The following is a 19,926-nucleotide window of genomic DNA, read 5'->3' as shown; positions in this document are numbered from 1 at the left end:
GCCATAACTCTGTGAAAAATCATCCGACGAGAACCCGCTGATAAAAAATATGCACATCTCCTCTTGGTAGTGAAGCTTCCCATAAAGTTTCATTGAATTCCAGTCATTAGTTGCTGAGAAATAGCCCGGACAAGAATTGCACTATATGTACAATGGAAAATTTCAAAGGGCCATAACTCTGTGAAAAATCATCCCATGAGAACAGGCTGATAATATGCACATCTTCTCTTGGTAGTGAAGCTTCCCATAAAGTTTCATTGAATTCCAGTCATAAGTTGCTGAGAAATAGCCCGGACAAGAATTGCACTATATGTACAATGGAAAATTTCAAAGGGCCATAACTCTGTGGAAAATCATCCGATGAGAACCGGCTGATAGTATGCACATCTCCTCTTGGTAGTGAAGCTTCCCATAAAGTTTCATTGAATTCCGGTCATAAGTTGCTGAGAAATAGCCCGGACAAGAATTGCACTATATGTACAGTTAATGGTAAATTTCAAAGGGCCATAACTCTGTGAAAAATCATCCGACCAGAACCCGCTGATAATATGCACATCTCCTCTTGGTAGTAAAGCTTCCCATAAAGTTTCATTGAATTCTGGTTATTACTTTCTGAGAAATAGCCCAGACAAAAATTGTGCACGAGGGACACACAGACAGACAGACAAAGCGGCGACTATATGCTATAAATTTTGGGGAAGCATGATAAATAATATATTGCTAGATATAATTACTGATTACTAGTACTTCCAGAAAACCCCTTCCAACTCAGAAGCATCTTGGAAATGGCTGCGTGCAAACAGCATAAAACACGAAAAGCCTCAGAGTAACTCAGTAACTCGAAGTCTGTTCAGGTGTTATGCTGTTTGCTGCTTATCAGTATCTTAAAGGGTTGGAAATGAAGCCTTAAAAGATTGAATCTATTAAGATTAAGGTCTTTTATAAAATTTAACTTTCAGTACAAGTGAGAGAAGCAGAACAGAAAATTACGTGACAATTTTCAATATTCTCTTTGATGAAGGCATTTTTTAGGGTAAAGTCTATCCACATGCATGTAATAAAATGCATTAGCCAAATTAGTATTGTTCGGTATATACAACCAAGGTATTTTTCAAATCGTTCCTATGCAGAATATAAGGATATTTATCAAGCTGAATGACCCACTACAGATTTTGAAATCAATAATATTAATCATTCCTATGCGGTATATTTTTATGGCCATACTTACATAGCATCAATGCCTTTCCTTTTTCTCACCGTTTCGGGAATGGGGCCAGGTCCCTTTGGATGGGGAAAAATTGCGTTGTTTCAACATAAATTGTGAAATAAGTGTTGTTGGTTTATGGCTAACAAATGCTTTACAAGTGAGAATAAAAATAATGTCAATTTACATTTACTAAGATTTTAAATTATAGACCTTGATTGGAGATGAACTTAATGCTAAGATCCCAATGAAAAAACTTGACATTGCATAGATAAACATTATTATTATATAGTTACATAATAATGTGAAGATTATAATTCTGACCTAGTTTTAGACAAAAATGTGGAGTCCAGAGTGTTTACCAGACAAACGCTGACGATGCACTATGCACATCGCACAACATCGGACACCGCATATCACAAGATGAAGATAAGTTTAAGTTTAAAATGGGCATTTTTTTATTATTTTTAATTTGTAAAATATTACATGCATTATTTCATATCATAAGATGTGTTTGTCACAAACACAATGCCCCCTACTGCGCCCCTTTGAAGCCATGTATTTGACCTTTGACCTTGAAGGATGACCTTTGACCTTGAAGGATGACCTAGACCTTTCATCACTCAAAATGTGCAGCTCCATGAGATACACATTCATGCCAAATATCAAGTTGCTATCTTCAATATTGCAAAAGTTATGAGCAAGGTTAAAGTTTTGGGACAGAATGACAGACAGGCCAAAGACAATAATACCCCTGATCATTCAATCTGGGGGCATAAAAACACTGACAGCATGTTGGAATGTCATACCTTGAAAAGTGAAGGAAAATGCCTTCTGGCAAGTTTGTGTTTATATATGGACAGACAAATTGCAGACTGCACAGGCTAATCTGGGACAACACTTTACTCACATGCATTAAACCCCCTTTTCACAGAGCAATTGGCTCATATAAATGACCATGCAGTTCAAAAACAGTATTTTTAAGCAGGAAGTAAAACAATAATTATTGTTCTAGAAATACATCAATAAAAAGTAGGGATGGCAACAAATGCCGATTTTGGTATTCGAATATTCGGTCATCCTTCAGAACGAATATTCGGATATTCAGTCAACATCTGTTGAAAAAAAATCAAGAAAATCAACTTTGTTTACCGTACCATTACTCCATGAATTCTACTTCCTTTTTTTCCGGAAGTTCACTGGAAGTGACTAAATATTGACACAGCGTTGCCGTTGATAACTCGAAGTTGATTTTGTTGATTTTTTTTTTTTATTGATTGACAAAAACTGTTTTAAAACTGTTAATAATGTACATCAACAACAGAACGAGAAACATAATATTTATGATTGAGAAGATTGGACGCACCGCCCATGCACGCAAGATTAGCTCCACACAAGTTACATGTTGCCGACTTCTTATCTGATGATGAGAAGATTGGACGCACCGCCCATGTACGTAAGATTAGCTCCACACAAGTTACATGTTGCCGACTTCTTATCGGATGATCTCGTGAAATACTTCCAAGAAGCGGAAGGTGTAGGTGGCATTTTTGACAGAGATTTACTTTATTCGTGTAACAATGATAATATTTTCAATTAAATGGGGGGCGAAATCACAAAAACATTTCTTTAAGTAAAGTACCTGATAGAATATTGAGTAATTAATTAAAGTTTGGACTATACAATAAGCAAATACTCATTAGAGGATGAGCGAATTATTTTCTAAAAGCTTTTTTGATTGGACAACGTGATTATAACCATACGATACGCATTTACTCAATTTAATTAGAACAAAAAACAACATTTTCGATTGGAGAACGAGATTTACGTCAATCAAAAATCGTTTGCATAAGTTCTTATTTGTTTTTTACACCAAGTCGGTTTTTCCTTTACTCATTTAATCTTTGATCATTTTAAATGTAATTCGAGTCATTATGATCAAGTGCAGGTCGGTGTTTTAATTGCGGACGCGATTAGCACCTATCATAATTTTGACACAAAGTGACTTTTTTTGGGCAATTCAAGTTTCCTAAAGGTAGGCATTTAACGGGATTTATGACAGGTATACTATCATCACCATAGCGACGCATTATCGCGCCTACCGGAATAAACACTATGACACGAGGAACAACTTTTTTAACAATGTTTGAAGCAAATTTTACGAATACAAAGTCTTTAAAATTACTCAAATTTTTCTTTTTTTCTTCCGCATATTCGATTCGGAAAATAGAATTCGAATATTCGTTGCGGGACCGAATATTCGGATATTCGTTGACAGCCCTAATAAATAGTGTTCATACAAATATGAATTACTGCAAAAACCCATCTTTTAGTAACTGATTTGTTAACAAAGAGAATGGTTTTAAGTTTCACATTTCAGTTGATTTTTCATTAATCTATATTCACACTGTAAATGGCCGATTAAGATAATTTTACAATTAATAACCTCTAATTATCATTTAATTAACATGAAAATTGAATACAAAGAACCGTTTGATTGCTCAGTATTTTGACCTATTTTAGGTGGCAGTTAGTTCATTCCATTATTTTTTGTAAGATCATAATTTTATATACAAAATGGTATTATAAATAACCAAATAACCAAGAAGGCTATCAGAGAACAATATGGTGGTTTTGTGATTTCTAGAAAAGACGAAAACAATTAAAACACAAAGTGTTAGTGTTAGCTGCAGATGAAGTGTTTGACCATCTTCAGAGTCTATAATTGATCTTCTTGTTTGAATTGGTATCATTATCAATGATTCTTTTTGACGTTGTTATTGCCTTTTTTGTTCTCAAGGATATTTTTTAATCTGGAGTGAAATTAGAAAAGAAAATTCTATGTGACATTATGTAATTGAACCAACACTAATATACCTTAACAAAATTGTTAATTGTTTTTAACTGTCTTCAAGGTAATTAATTTAAGAATACTCAATAGAAACTATTTTAGCGTTAGCAAAAAGAAATATTACTTTCAGACTCTCTCCGTTTAATCCAAAATCACAATAATTTCATTTTAATAATGGTTGAAGATTATAAAGACGATCAGCACACATATGCAGTTCCACAAGATTCACAAATATTCTGAAGCTTTTATTTTGGTTGGATTTTCTCTATAACTAGTGTGAAAACAAACACAATGAAACACCACCATTCACAAGTCTTTTCAATTCCGAATTCACCCTCTAATCCGAAAACAGCAAGCAATTATTATCAATATAGCCAATGTGACAATTATCCTGTCAAAATCAGTACAGTGTAGCCTAGTAAATGCCAAGAATGGGGACTTTAACAGCCTCTAGATAAGTATGTACTGAAGAGCACCATCATAGGAAAGTTATTGACTTACATTCAACACAGTGGTGTAAGTAACACAGAAACAGTTGCACCCTGAGACAGCGGGGCTTAACCCTTTGCATGCTGGGAAACTTGTCGTATGCAAAAATGTCATCTGCTGAATTTCTAAAATTAGCATTTTCTTCGATTTTTTTTCCAAAGAATACTATAAGAATAGCAAACAGTTTGGATCCTGATGAGACACCATGTTCTGTGGCGTCTCATCTGGATCCAAACTGTTTGCAAGGGCCTTCAAATTTCGGTTCCAGCACTGGAAGAGTTAAACAAGTATAGATAAAATATTGTTAACCATATATATCAGGTCATATAATATTTTCACTAATGACTTCATATGTTTCATTCACAGACTTTCTGAAACGAATAAATCAATATTTTATAAATATATATTTAGGTAAAAAAATGTTTTTCTTATCAATGGTTTTGAGCGTCAGACTTTCTACTTTAATCAGACCCCTGAATTGTATAAACGTTGCATGTCACCTCAAAGAGCTACAAGTCTAGTAAGCTTCTTTTTGCCAAAAAGAAAAATATGAGCAAATGCTTTAGTTTTTATAACAAACAAACTACCTCAATGTCACAAGGCCGCTTAGTTAACAAACATTATCACCTGAAGAACAACCTCAAACTGGAAAAAATGTATGGTAAAAAAATTTGATCTGTCACCGAGGTGCATTCTGCAATTCCATTTCTTTGAGGCTGCAAGCTTTTGTTTTAATCTGCTTTTTTGTTTCTGAATGTGCTAAATTGATTTAATACTCAAATATCAAGCAATTTTATCAGAGAACAGCTACACCCCTTCTTACAATTGAGCATTCATAACAGATACTTGTGAAAATTGCCATGGTGGTAACAACTATTGACCAATCCACTGAAGTAAGCAAACAAAATGCAGACTTGCTAATTCTTCTTGCAAATGCATTTAGAACTGGTCAATAAATTATGTAGGACAGACTGTTTTGAGAGACAACACACATAGCTGACTTACAGGCCCTACTTGATGCAGGAACAAAAGAGCTATGATAAACAAAATGTAATACATTGAATTTATCAAATTCCTCCTTCATTGTGAACTTCTGAGCTGGTAAAATGAAGCATATGTTTGGTAAAATCAAGCATCTGTTTTGCCCTATAGTTGTCTCAAGAGATTTTGAACCTGTTGCCTCAATTAACTATGTATTAAGTAAATGAATGGACAAGTTTACATAATTTGCCAAAAAGTAACAACCAATGCCTCAGTCACAAATAATCCAGTCACCAGCCAATGTGTCCGATCTCCATGCATTGGGAAGACTAAACACATCGAAGCCATCCGCCATCTAATGAGTGACACAGTTTAATATATCAGTCACAAATAGAGACCGATCACTGTCCGATCTGCAGACGGCGTATATTCCCATGGCAGGACATCAGGTAAAAATGTTTAGGGAGATTTAGTAAAATTAATACGGACAACGCCCGATGCTTCAAAATGAGCTGGTGTCCGTGAGATCATCAAAAAAAAACATGCATATAATTATATTTATAAAATAAAATTATTTAAGACACCAATGATTCTTTTAATTTCTTCTGTAAATACAAAATTGCTTTTCACATTGGATTTTATCAACAAAGGCAAAAAAACACTCAATTTCAAAGGTGACCTGAAAGTGACATGAAGAGTTGTCACTTTCTGCCCTTTCTGACAATTATCATGCCCTTCTGATCAGTCCTGCACACAAAATAATGCAGGACACATTGTGAGCATACCTCCCAGAGGGGCTTTTAAATTTCCATACATCCACCCATGAACAAAGTAAAAGCAAGTTAGTGGCTAAACAGGCATATTGACTGTTATTTTACATAAATTATATACATTCATGATTATGCCCTACTTTAGCTTTGATATATTTTATTACAAGGATTATATTGATAACAAATATAAAAAAATAAGACAGAAATTTGGGAAAAACTGTTTCAGAAAGATTTTAACTCACACCCATTTAGTCACATTACAATGCACTTTGGATCATACAGTATACAACTAGGGAGAGGGGGGGGGGCAAATGGAAAAACCTGTATCATGTCCGGTTAATTGCCTTTGCATGCATGGTTTGACTTGCAAATTACATTTGCATTTGCGCTGTGAAATATTGCTCTTTGCCAACAAATACTGGCCTTACAGATGGATTTAGTAAAACTGTTGCCAAATAAATACAGGGGTGAATCCATTATTTTTGGTTGGGGAGGAGCACATTTTTAACCATTTTAATTCATAATTGTAAGCTATATATATCTTTTATGATAAAAGGCAGGTGACAATATACCACATTCTATTGTTTTGAAGCATTTACAGTACAAAACAAAAACATAAAAGTGTAGACAATTTTTCAGCATTTAGAGTTCAAAACAAAAACATAAAATTGTGAAACCATTTTTCCAGCATTTACAGTACAAAATAAAAACATAAAAGGTGTGACACCATTTTTGCAGCATTTACAGTACAAAAACAAAAAAAATAAGTGCGACACCATTTTTCAGCATTTACAGTACAAAACAAAAATAAAAGTGTGAACCATTTTTCCAGCATTTACAGTACAAAACAAAAACATAAAAGTTTGACATCATTTTTCCAGCATTTACAGTACAAAACAAAACATAAAAGTGTGACACCATTTTTCCAGCATTTACAGTACAAAGCAAAACAAGAGTTCATGGTCTGAGACCTTTTCCCCCCCAAACAGGGCTTTAAACCCCAATTTCTACTATTCAAGGTCAATGCACATGGGAAGTTTCAAGTAAATTGTTAAATCCATTGACCAGTTACAGATCGGAAACATTTTTCACACTAATTGTGACAGTGACCTTGACCATTGTTCTTTGACCTAGGGACTCCAATTTCAATAGGGGTCATCTACTGTCCAACGCCAATGCACATGTGAAGTATCATGCCAAGCGGTCAATTCGTTGACGAGTTTTTGATCAAAAACTTTTTTCACACTTATTGTGAGAGTGACCTTTACCTTTGACCTAGTGTCCCAAATTTCAATAGCGGTCATCTACAGTCCAAGATTAATGCACATGTGAAGAGAGCGGACACCATGCTCAATGTTTAAAACGCACTAAGTGACCCAGTGACCTAGTTTTTGACCTGCCATGACCCATGTTTGAACTTGGCCTAGATATCATCAAGATACAACCTCTGACCAAGTTTGGTGAAGCTCGGATGAAAACTACTTGAATTAGAGCGGACATCATGCTCAATGTTTAAAACGCACTAAGTGACCCCGTGACCTAGTTTTTAACCCGGCATGACCCATATTCTAACTTGACTTAGACATCATCAAGATACAACATCTGACCAAGTTTGGTGAAGATCAGATGAAAACAACTTGAATTAGAGAGCGGACACTTAATACGGATCGACAGACCAACCGACTGTCCAATAGATAAGCTCACTCCTTTAATAATATACCCCCCTAAACTTCGTTTGTGGGGGTATAACAATATACCCCGTCTTGTTCGAAGGGGGGCATACAATAAAAGTGTGACAAATTTTTTCCAGCATTTACAGTACAAAATAAAAACCCATAAAAGTGTGACACCATTTTTTAAGCCTGACTGTACAAACTTACAGCTACACAATATCCAGCATGGAAAAACAAAGAGACCAAATGCTTCTCGTCACTCATCAAGCATTGTTTTACTGCCAGGGAAGGTTGCCATCTGCTATCTGTTGATATCTTGGATACGGAAATCATTGACTGCGTTATCGTTGCATTAACTATCCTCATAAGATCATTCAAAATATAGGTTATCAATTTATGAAAAAAAAAACGGAGCCCATAAAATGTGGAATGAAATGTGCCTTGTTCCTTTCATCTTGGCTAAATTAATAAAAAAAAATTTTCAGGGACTGGTTATGATGTTTATTACAAATGCATTTATTTAAGTCGTGTTTTCCAGTAACAAAACTGACTGTTTCATCGATTATTCAGAACAAACTTAATGCTAACATTCTACTGACTTTTTTAATTTACATTTTTAAGCCATTACAAGATTTCTTTTCTTTTAATAAGAGGGACATTTTTTTAATAGAACTATTTTGATGCTATACTGAAAATGGAATGTTCAATCATCATAAAGTGCGCTTGTATTCCATTTAACATTTTTAACATCATTTTTTTTCAGGCCCATGGATATATTTACCATTTAACATAACTTTACACTGTTACTCCAATATAACGCTCTCAGTTATAACGCTGAATCCAATATAACGCGGGTGGGTCTTAGATCCTGTTTTTCTCCAACCTTCCATTTCTGATTTCAAATCCATGTTATGCAACTTCATGTATTTTCAGAAAATTCAAAGAAGTCGCCAATCACAGCTTGATTGCTTTATCCATTCGTGTAACTGATTTTAATCGATTAGCGGTTAAACTCCTCTCGACGGCTAATTGGTGTTAATCTGTTGTGTAATGTCAATGAAGGTGCAAAAATTCGCGAGTCAGTGTTTATTATACGTACTCCCTATCAGAGCGGTTCGGTGCGCTTATTTCAATAGGTTAAGTGCAAGCGGGATAATTATAAAATTAAAGTTATTCAAAACGATAAAAACATTCTTACTTTGATATGATTGCAGTTTTACTCTTTATTAAAGCGGCTTTGAAATATACTGGGCACGGTATGTTTTTCTGTCATTTCATTATCACTCTAGTATTTATTCATTTAATTCCGTTCGTGTACAAGAAATTAGTTAAAAAATCCAGACGATTTATAAACATGCTAACACAGTGTAATTGTTAACAGAGATTTACTTTTGCCCGGTATGGAAAAAAGTCCCAGAGAATCACGTTTTTTGCATGACGGCGTATGACGCAATTTGTACATGTATCGTATTGCATTAGATCTAAATTTAAATGAGCTTGTCAAATAAAAGCTCTGTCCCATAATGCACTGTTTCTTTACACTTCTGAAAAATGGCGCATGCATATTGCGGTGTTTAAAAAATTCGTAAACATATTTACCGTCATAAATGTTAAAGATTATTTTTTTTTTTTAAGTGATGTTGCAACTTTATTGGATTATCGGATTAATGTGCACATTATAAAAGCGGTATGTATAATGTTATCGATACGATTCGGTTTATATGCATGTATTTTCGGATGACAACACAGCTTACAGGACCTACAGTCCACTCTCGATATTCTTGATATGTCGAAGTAAGCTCAATGTCCCAACTTTTTTCTTTCTATAACTATATAAACAAGCAAATTCGTTGAATTGATATCCCCCGCCAATATGCTTCTTGACACAAAAGTATTATATTTTACACTCAAAAAAGCATTTTTTCAAGATACAAAGGACCATAACTCTGTTATTAACTGATGGTGTACAATGCCATTTGGCGTGCATCATCCTGTTATACATATATATACTCATACCAAGTTTCAATGAAATCCGCCAACGCACTTCCAAGATATGGCTCCGGATGGACGGACGGACGGAAAGACCGACGGACGGACAACGCCAAAACAATATCCCTCAGCCTATGGCCGGGGATAATAAACATTGCATATCTTGATTTTTTTTATGTTGAATAATTCAATAAAAAAAATTGTCCCGAGTCCCGATTTTACATGTATTTACTGTGGTTTATCTTGAAGTGCGTATAACTGTCCCAGTGTTGGCAAAAGGTGAGAAATTGTTTATTTGATACTTCACCGTCCAGCTTCGCCCAGCTGCTCCCGATACTGTGCGGTAGAAAATTGATCCGTTAATTGCATCAATGATCACATGTGTGTAATGTCATTAGCCATTAACACTTGAGTAAGGCCTGTCACTTTAACTGTCACTTCAATTAATTGCAATTAATACACAGCCTGCCGAAAGACTAATTGTTTTTACAAACAACATTCCAAAACGCATTCAGTTATATGTTTGCGTATATAAAGATAATAAAGATAAAAAGAAAAGACTCAACATGGCTTTTCATTTTTATTTGATCCTGTATAAATAATCAATTGAATTTTGCATTTCAAACAACAAAATGTACATGTACAGTTCAGTATTTCGTAACGTGATTTACGCATGTTCAGATGGAAAACCCTCGTCTTGATTGGACGTCAATTGCATCATAACTTTAAATAGCAACATTGTCGGATGTTTAATCGACAGTTTAGAAAAAGTATAACTACATGTGTTAATGCAATTCTGTAATACTTAAACGTCATTTTTTTTAAGCATTTAAATAGCAAAATTAATCGTGCCTCGTAAAAATGCGTAAATTCGTATAAATGCGTAAATATCAGGTAGAGAGTATTATGCCACACTGTGACGGCTTTAGTTACACCACTTAGCAGGTATTTAGATGTTGAAAACAAGGTAAATTTTCGTCTCATTTTTTCTTTAAAAACGCCTTATCGAACTCTCGTTATCTCAATATTTTTTCTTGTTCCCGCCAACTTCGAGATAACGAGAGTGGACTGTATATTATAGGCTATACTATTGATGTTGTTATAGCCCCCTGCAATAAATGAGCTCAAAACTTATAATGCGGATCCTTTTATAACGCTGTTGCGTGGCTTGGACCCCGTCATCCGCGTTATATTGGAGTTACAGTGTATAAAGAACCAAGAATATCAGTGAAACTAATGGAAACCCCCCCCCCCCCATGATGTGCTTTGTAAATCTATTATTAGCCTCAGTGACCTTGACCCCAGTGACCTAAAATATTGAAGGCGCTATGAGAAACTGTAACAAAAGTGTGCAGAAAAATCGATAATTAGCCTCGGTGACCTTTACCGTAACCCCAGTGACCTCAAACCTAATCAAAAGGTAGAGATCCATGCAAGGTACCTACATGAAAAATATGTAAGAGATCGGTAAAATATAGAAGCATTCCTTAGGCTTGAATATTAAATTTACTTTCCAGACAAAGTCCTAAAAATGTTCTGCAACTCCTTATAAAATCAAAGGTTATCCATAGTGTGATAATTTTTCAACATGCAGGCTATACTAAGGACCAGCATATCACTTCTAACAAATAATCTTGGTATAAGGGGCAATTTGGTTGGGTCAGTCCGTTATCCTTAACAAACAATTTATAAGCGTGACCTAGTTTTTGACCCGGCATGACCCATATTCGAACTTGACCTAGATATTGTCTAGATACAACTTCTGACCAAGTTTCGTTAAGATCAGATGAAAACTATTTGAACAAGCAAATACGTTGAATTGATATCCCCCGCCAATATGCTTCTGGGCACAAAAGTGTTATATTTGACACTCAAAAAAGCATTTTTTCAAGATACAAAGGGCCATAACTCCGTTATTAACAGATGGTGTACAATGACATTTGGCGTGCATCATCCTCTTATCCATATGTATACTCATACCAAGTTTCAATGAAATCCGCCAAAGCACTTCAAAGATATGGCTCTGGACGAACGGAAAGACGGACAACGCCAAAACAATATCCCTCCGCCTATGGCGAGGGATAATTAGAGAGCGGACACAAAAAGTGTGATAGACTGACGGACAGTGCGAAAACTATATACCCCCTTTTCTTCGAAAGGGGGCATAACAAGAGAGAAAATAAATAGAGAATAGATCCTGTACAATATTTTGTGTATCGATTAAGTGGATTTTACAAGTTTTAACTGTTAAGTAGACAGAAGAAAAGGGGCTGATCCCTTGATCCAACCACAACATGAAAGGACCTTAAAACTTTCAAATACTAGTAATTTCCCCTATGTCATACTCTTAGCCCCACTGATCCCCACCTTGATCCACAACATCTGACTGTATTGATTTGCAAGTAAAAGTTTGTTGGTAATGACTTTTACAATCAGTAATGGCTATTACTGACCCTAACAGAACCTGTCCGACTCAAACAATCAATATGTTAAACAATCTTGCAAAACATATTATGTTCTTTGTCTCAACAAGCAATAAATGTATGTATTCGCATTAATTAATCAATAAGAAATGTATACTGATAATGCATATCTGAATAATGTGCAGCATTTTGGAGTCTTTCAATCAAGGGAGGCAACAACAACTTAATCTGGAGATCATAAAGAACAAAGTTACATCCCTTACAGAAACCATTTTCATGGATTGACTCTGTACAAAACAAGTCAAAAGCATAAATTGACTTGATGCTACACTGTGCATTCATAAGGAATTGATTAATTAAAGTAATGTTTGTATTTATTATTCATACATGCAAACTAAGATAAGTCTTGTATAGGTCTATGATTTGATACAATCATACAAACTTCATTAAAGGGGCCTTTTCACGCTTTGGTAAATTGACAAAATTGAAAAAAATTGTTTTAGATTCGCAAATCTTTCATTGAAGTTATGATATTTGTGAGGAAACAGTAATACTGGCATTTACCATGCTATAAAATTTCAATTATGTGCATCTTTTGATGATTTTAAAACTTGAAAATTATAAAGCGTTGCAAAGCGAAACAATTAAATAATTTGGAGAATTCTGTTGTTGTCATTGTATTTTTTGATACTACGAGGATTGCATATATAAAGTAAAAAATAGATTGGTTATGGTATGAGAGCGGATGGTCTAGTGGAAAGAGCGGTAGACTTTTGCTCCATGGCTCCAGGGTTCAGTGGTTCGAGCCTCGGTGAGGTTTACTTTTTTTTAAATTCTTTAATTGTATTCTTTTTTTTACTGGAAAATTTTAAACCCAATGTTAACATTTATCAATATAAAGCATTTAATGACGAACTTCAATACATGCCAAAATCTATGAAAAGGCCCCTTTAAATGCAATTCTTATTTTTATTATATACCTACCACAGACCTTAGCAATGAACTCCAGAAAAACACACAATCGTTCTTGCATATTCCAAAAATAACACAATTATGCACATGTGCATATCTGCACATACAAAGCCAGTTATTAACCCTTTCAGTGCGGAAACCGAATTTTAAAGGCCTTTGCAAACAGTTTGGATCCAGATGAGACGCCACAGAACGTGGCGTCTCATCAGGATCCAAACTGTTTGCTATTCTGATAGTATTCTTTGAAAAAATCGAAGAAAATGCTAATTTTAGAAATTCTGCAGACGACATTTTAGCAGACTACAAATTTCCCAGCATGCAAAGGGTTAAATCCATAACTGGCAAGGACAGCCAAAATTCTGGAGAAAAAGTCCTGGAATCTGATAGTAAAAACTGCAAAAACTGTATAATTTTTTAGCATGCTATTGTTGAGCATTGTTCACCACTCGATAATATGTTTACATGCTAAGCCAGCCATTTATGCACACACCACTGTCTTGCATGGATTGTACTATATATGTATATGTGTCAGGGGCCGGAGGCCTATATCACAAATAAACAGATTCGATTAGATAGTCTGTTTACCTAGATCTGGATTTTAACTGTCCTGGGCACTTCCAAGCAAACAAATCAAGAAAATCCACCTTAAATTCACTCTAAGTAATTTCTAAGTAACAAGGGCAGTTCAAATTCTCTGGTAAAAAGCTATTGTAAACAGTTTCGCACAAAATTAAGAAACAGTTTGTGAACTTGATGAACAAGTTATCCATTAAACCATTTTAATACACATAATTTAAAACAGTGGACCACTTATAGCATCTGCAATAAGAAAATCAATTCACTCTGTGAATGTACATCAACATCACTCAAAATTTTGAGGCAATTTACACTGGAGTTCCTCGAGGTAATTCAGGATACAGTGTGATGCAATTGAGATATATTTTCACACAAACTGGACACATAATCCGTTTGGGCTTTTGCAATATTTTTTTTTAATTCAACAACAAAAGGATTGAACATGTCTAATACTTTTTATTTTCAGAACTAGCTGTAAAATGAAAGTGACAAGTGCAAACCTTTGTTTATTATACATTATATTGAATGTCAACTTGCTTTAACATATCTGCATATGTTTTATGGGTACTTCATGACAACCAAGAATATCAGAATTATAAAATATATAAAAGCACACTGACAAGAAAACAATAGCACAAAAAACATGGAACGCATATTCAACCTATAATAATTGTCAACAAGATGAAACAAGAGTTAGATGGTTAACAAGTGCACCTAACTCATGCATATGTCCCGTCTGTATGAAGTCTTAATTACAATTATCCAATATGCAAACACTATTTATAATGAGGCCATTGCTGAATGAGATCTGTTATGCTTTTTCAAGGGCAATAACTCAGTTAGGGGTTTGAAAAACAAAGATTCCTAACAAAAAGACATGTTTACATGTTATTTTCCAAAATATACTCACAAAGTCATGATTTTATTTAAGTGTTTACTTTAACTAACTTTGTAAGTTGCTTTTGCGTGTCTTCCAAACTACTAACAACATCTTACACACCAATCATCTGCAGTAGCATAACAGTTTGATGGAAAATACAGGTAACACTCTGGTAACATGCATAACCACACACCCCGCACTTGTGCTCTCTCTCATGTTTGCATGCTCATATGTGTCTTAAAGTTCCCTCTCTGGTTACATGCATAACCACACAATATGTGTATAGCTCCAATATGTGTACAGCTCCAGAATGTATCCTCATGTGTTTTTTCAAGGTATTACCCGTGTTACACTCATAAGTACACACCTAAAAGATTTATAGTCTCTAGTCTGCATGTATCCTCATGTGTCTCTTCAAGGACTCCGTCTGGGTAAATGCATACTACACACCTCACACTTGTACAGTCTCTCTCCTGTATGTATCCTCATGTGCCTCTTCAAGTTTGTACTCTGGTTAAATTCATAACCACACACATCACTCTTGTACTCTATCTCCTGTATGTATCCTCATGTGTCTCTTCAAGTTAGTACTCTTGTTAAATTCATAACCACACACCTCACACTTGTACAGTTTCTCTCCTGTATGTATCATCATGTGTGTCTTCATGTTACTACTTAGTTTACATGTATAACAACACACCCCACACTCGTACAGTCTCTCTTCTGAATGTATCCTCATGTGAGTTTTCAAGGAACTACTCTGTTTACATGTATAACCACACACCTCACACTTGAACGGTCTCTCTTCTGAATGTATTTTCATGTGAGTCTTCATGTGACTACTCTGTTTACATGTATAACCACACACCTCACACTTGTACGGTTTCTCTCCTGTATGTATCATCATGTGTGTCTTCAAGGTAAAACTCCGGTTAGATTCATAACCACACACCTCACACTTGTACAGTCTCTCTCCAGCATGTATCCTCATGTGTCTCTTCAAGGAACTACTCTGTTTACATGTATAACCACACACCTCACACTTATACAGTCTCCCTTCTGCATGTATCTTCATGTGTGTCTTCATGTGACTACTCTGGTTGAATGTATAACCACACACCTCACACTTGTACGGTTTCTCTCCTGTATGTATCCTCATGTGTGTCTTCAAGGAACCACCTTGGCTACATTCAAAACCACACACCTCACACTTGTATGGTTTATCTCCTGTATGTATCCTCATGTGTGTCTTTAAGCTACCACTCTGGTTACATTCATAACTGCACACCCCACACTTGTACAGTTTCTCTCCAGCATGTATCCTCATGTGTGTTTTCAAGGAACTACTCAGTTTACATGCATAACCACACACCTCACACTTGAACGATCTCTCTTCTGAATGTATTTTCATGTGAGTCTTCATGTGACTACTCTGTTTACATGTATAACCACACACCTCACACTTGAACGGTTTCTCTCCTGTATGTATCCTCATGTGTGTCTTTAAGCTACCACTCTGGTTACATTCATAACTGCACACCCCACACTTGTACAGTTTCTCTCCAGCATGTATCCTCATGTGTGTCTTCAAGTGACTTCTGTTATTACTAATATTATTCCACATCTCACCATTGTACTCCTTTTCATCCTTGTTTTCTATGTTCTTCTTCTGTAATTTTGCATTTTTTAAGTGCTTTTCCATGACAGTTTGTAAAATGTCACTTTCTTCTCCATTGACATATTTAGGTCTGAAGAGCAAGTTCTTGTCTCTGTTGATGCCAAGTTTTCTGGCGTATTCATCTCCGTAATAGACAAGCAGTTCTTCTTCTGGTGAAACTGGCTTGAATGTGCAGTAATAGATGCCTCCTTTGTACTGAAACGCTACAAGGTTCTGATCTGCCTCTGTCATTGCACAGTTAATGTATCTCATCCAGTTAGAGGTGGCCTTGTTCTGGGCATCCACATAGTGGCTCGCTTTGCCTTCCTTATAGATCTGCCAGCAATATCCTGATTTATGGTTGTCAGAGATGGTATCGCCCCTATACGGTCCAAACATGATCCTGGACTCTAGTCTAACTTTTGAAAATACTCCAAGACCAGCTCCAAATATCTTTGAGGTTTTAATTTCAAGGTCATCTGGAAGAGTATGATCAGCTCTACAGGGGTCCCCTTCTGGCACCTCTTTGCCCTTTATGAAGTTATATGGTCCATGCACAGGACAGTCCCCTTCAAACTCTTTGTTGCATTCTCCACAGTACAGAAAGTGGTCATTATCTGAAGGTTCAAGGTTCATACAGCTTGCTAGGTTGCTCTCTGGAAGAAGGTATTCAGTCTTGTCCTTTTCAAGTGTCTTGGCTTTTTTCTTTCTCTTAGCACTTACTTGGTCACCCGCTTTGTCCAATTTCCTCTTAGCTGGTTTTAGAACAAGGGGGACCATTGTTTTTTCAGCATACCTAGGCTTGGCTAAGCCTCTGGATGAGCCTTGACCACAATCCCTCTTTGGTGCCAAAAGAGTTTGATGATAGCTCTTGCTTTTCTTTTGGTTTCTTTCAATAAATATCTCTTCAAAGTCATCAGAAGAACATTCACCAGACTCAGCTGCCAGATTTGAATTCACTTCATCGGATATCACTGAAACTTCTGCCAAATTAAAATTGGTATAACTCATTGACAAAGGGATTTCATTGGTCTGACTTTCAGTAATGTCTTGTGATAGATCTATGTTTAAATCACAGCTGATTAAAGGCATTGGAACATGAGGATCATTCACTGGTAATATTTCATTTTTTTGGTCCATACTGTATGTTACATCACTTGACAAACCAATGGACTGATTTGTAGGAAAGACCTTTTTAATTGATTTATCACCACAATCTCTTTTACCACTAGCATCAGTAGATTCAGTGCTGGCAGCTGTCACTGGACTGCCAGTTATTGAAGGTAAAACCTGAACCAGTGAAGTGCTCAAATCATTTGCCCCATGTTTAAAAACAAAATTATGGTTAGGAGTCAATCCAGTTGCAGAATATGGTAAACTTGGCATAATCTGCTCATTTTCAAAATCTAACATAACTTTTTGACTACCAATTTGGCAAAGTTGCAACTCGTTTAAAGCCTTCATCTTGTGTTCCTCCAGGATTTGATCACCTAAATCCTGTATTTCTTCAAACACACCTTGCTGGCTTTTTGCTGTGGTTACCAGTTGTGGTTGTTGTTGCTGGTAGTATTGGGGCTGTGAACTCTGCGGTGAAAGGCTTGGTAGATAGGTTGTTGCGTCCTGGCCAGAATTGAAAGTCTGCCTGTCAACTAAAGGAACTGTTGGGGAAACAACCGATGTCATGATCCCCCAATTTGGGATATAAATATCCCCATGAGGTCCACTGCCATGCAATGTGTTTGTGTCCAAAGTGGAGAGAACTGATTTAATACCCATTACCTTGGGATTCAAAAAGGCAACATTATGAGAATCTAAAAAATTTCTATTATCAATTATAATACCAGCCGCATTTAATGTTGGTGTTGAAAGAACTGATGAGTTTTCTTTGAAAACTGAGATTTCACATTGTTTATTTACACTTCCAGGATCAAACATCGGACCAGTTTTGTCTGAGAGACTTCTGAGCGGAATATTTCTGACTGCCATGTCATCACTTCCTTGGACTGTATCAACATCATCATTCTCAGAGGGCATGGCATACCAGCGTCCCAACAAAAGTCGGTCAACAGCTTCCTTTGAAACAGCAGACGGACTCAGTCGGTGGGGTGGAATTGTCTCCACATTTGAATAGTCAGCATTCATATTTCCAAGCACAGATGAATTGCTTTCAATGAACAGACACTGCTCAGCAGGTTTCATAGACAACATATTCAGAAGTACAGAACCATTTCCTGAACTACTGGTAGGAAAATAACTGTCTGTTTTGTTAGCCTGTCCAAAAGCAACACTCTCCCACTGTAGGTTCATTTGGTGGAAGGATTCATATTTTTCGCAGGTTGAATCCCTTGGAACGTAAAGGTTTCAGTCAATGGTCCATTTTTGTTATCTTTACGCCTACAGGATGGAATCCAAGTTGTGCTGTATATGAAGGCAAATAGTAAAATTATTGCACAATTTATTTATCATAAAAGGAATTAATATAAAAATAAACTATTCATAATATACATAAGTTTTAATAAAAAAAGGTTACTTCAATGATCAGAAATAATTAAATATTTTCAATTGTTTATCTTTTAGTTAGTTAACTTAGAAATAAATATATAAGATAATGCGCACAAATTACTTTCCATAAGTCTAAATTTCTTCAATTCCATAAAATTGCCAAATAGGAAATAATCATTTATCACTTTAAACTATAGTAACATGTAATTTAACTTAACAGAAAATAATAGTTAAATAAAATGTCTTACCTGAAGAGGAACAAGGACAGCAGAAGTCACAATGTATATGAGCAGATATTTCTTTTGCTCCCAGATGATCTAACACGTCCTTACATACTAAGTTTTCTCCCAGGTAAACTGAGGCTCAGGTGTCAACATGACAATCTGATATGAGCAGTCCGATCAACATATAATTAATGATTGCCAAAGGGAATTTCGGCAGTAGAGATTGACCGGTCTACTTTTATGTACATTGTTTTCAACTGGCCTGAGGTGACAGTTTTAACCAGAGAAAGTACCTGTAGTGAATGACCATACTTAATGCAACTGTCAAATTCTAATACAATGGTCTCAAATTTTAATACAATTGTCTTTAATATACAAAGCACCCATATTTGATTGTCTGGGAGTAGTAATTATGTAACAATATTAAATACGCAATGTAAAATGAAGCTGTTATAATTTCATTATATAATTTCTTAAGTACTTGAAACTTATGAAGTTTTCATACAGTTCATACATCAGGTTATAAATAATATTGATTTTTAATGGGATTACATTCTTTTATCCACTTTCATTTTCGGCATGTAAAGTTGTACTTTTTTTGCTGTGCAGCCAACAATTCCTTTTACTTCACATGTTAAAAAGAGAATATGTAGTGTGTGTTGTTTGACAGATGCAAGCTTCCAATTAGTTCACTCCATTTCAGAAAACATATTTGTTGCTTCTTATAATGTTTAA

General features: G+C 35.5%; 2 protein-coding genes across 10 annotated transcripts in view; both read right to left on the bottom strand.

Annotated features, from left to right (window-relative positions):
- LOC127856225 (SRC kinase signaling inhibitor 1-like) overlaps nt 1-19,926 on the bottom strand; it is a 250,653-nt gene that overhangs the window by 94,997 nt on the left and 135,730 nt on the right. The window lies entirely within an intron of this gene.
- LOC127856226 (zinc finger protein 675-like) lies at nt 14,497-17,502 on the bottom strand. The gene has a single exon (XM_052392318.1). The coding sequence runs from the start codon at nt 17,474-17,476 to the stop codon at nt 15,344-15,346; it is 2,133 nt and encodes a 710-aa protein (XP_052248278.1). The 5' UTR covers nt 17,477-17,502; the 3' UTR covers nt 14,497-15,343.

The sequence above is a fragment of the Dreissena polymorpha genome, chromosome 13, assembly GCF_020536995.1.
Source record: "Dreissena polymorpha isolate Duluth1 chromosome 13, UMN_Dpol_1.0, whole genome shotgun sequence".
Lineage (NCBI taxonomy): Eukaryota > Metazoa > Mollusca > Bivalvia > Myida > Dreissenidae > Dreissena > Dreissena polymorpha.
Note: the sequence above shows the minus strand (reverse complement) of the source record. Positions and strands in the feature narration are given on the sequence as shown.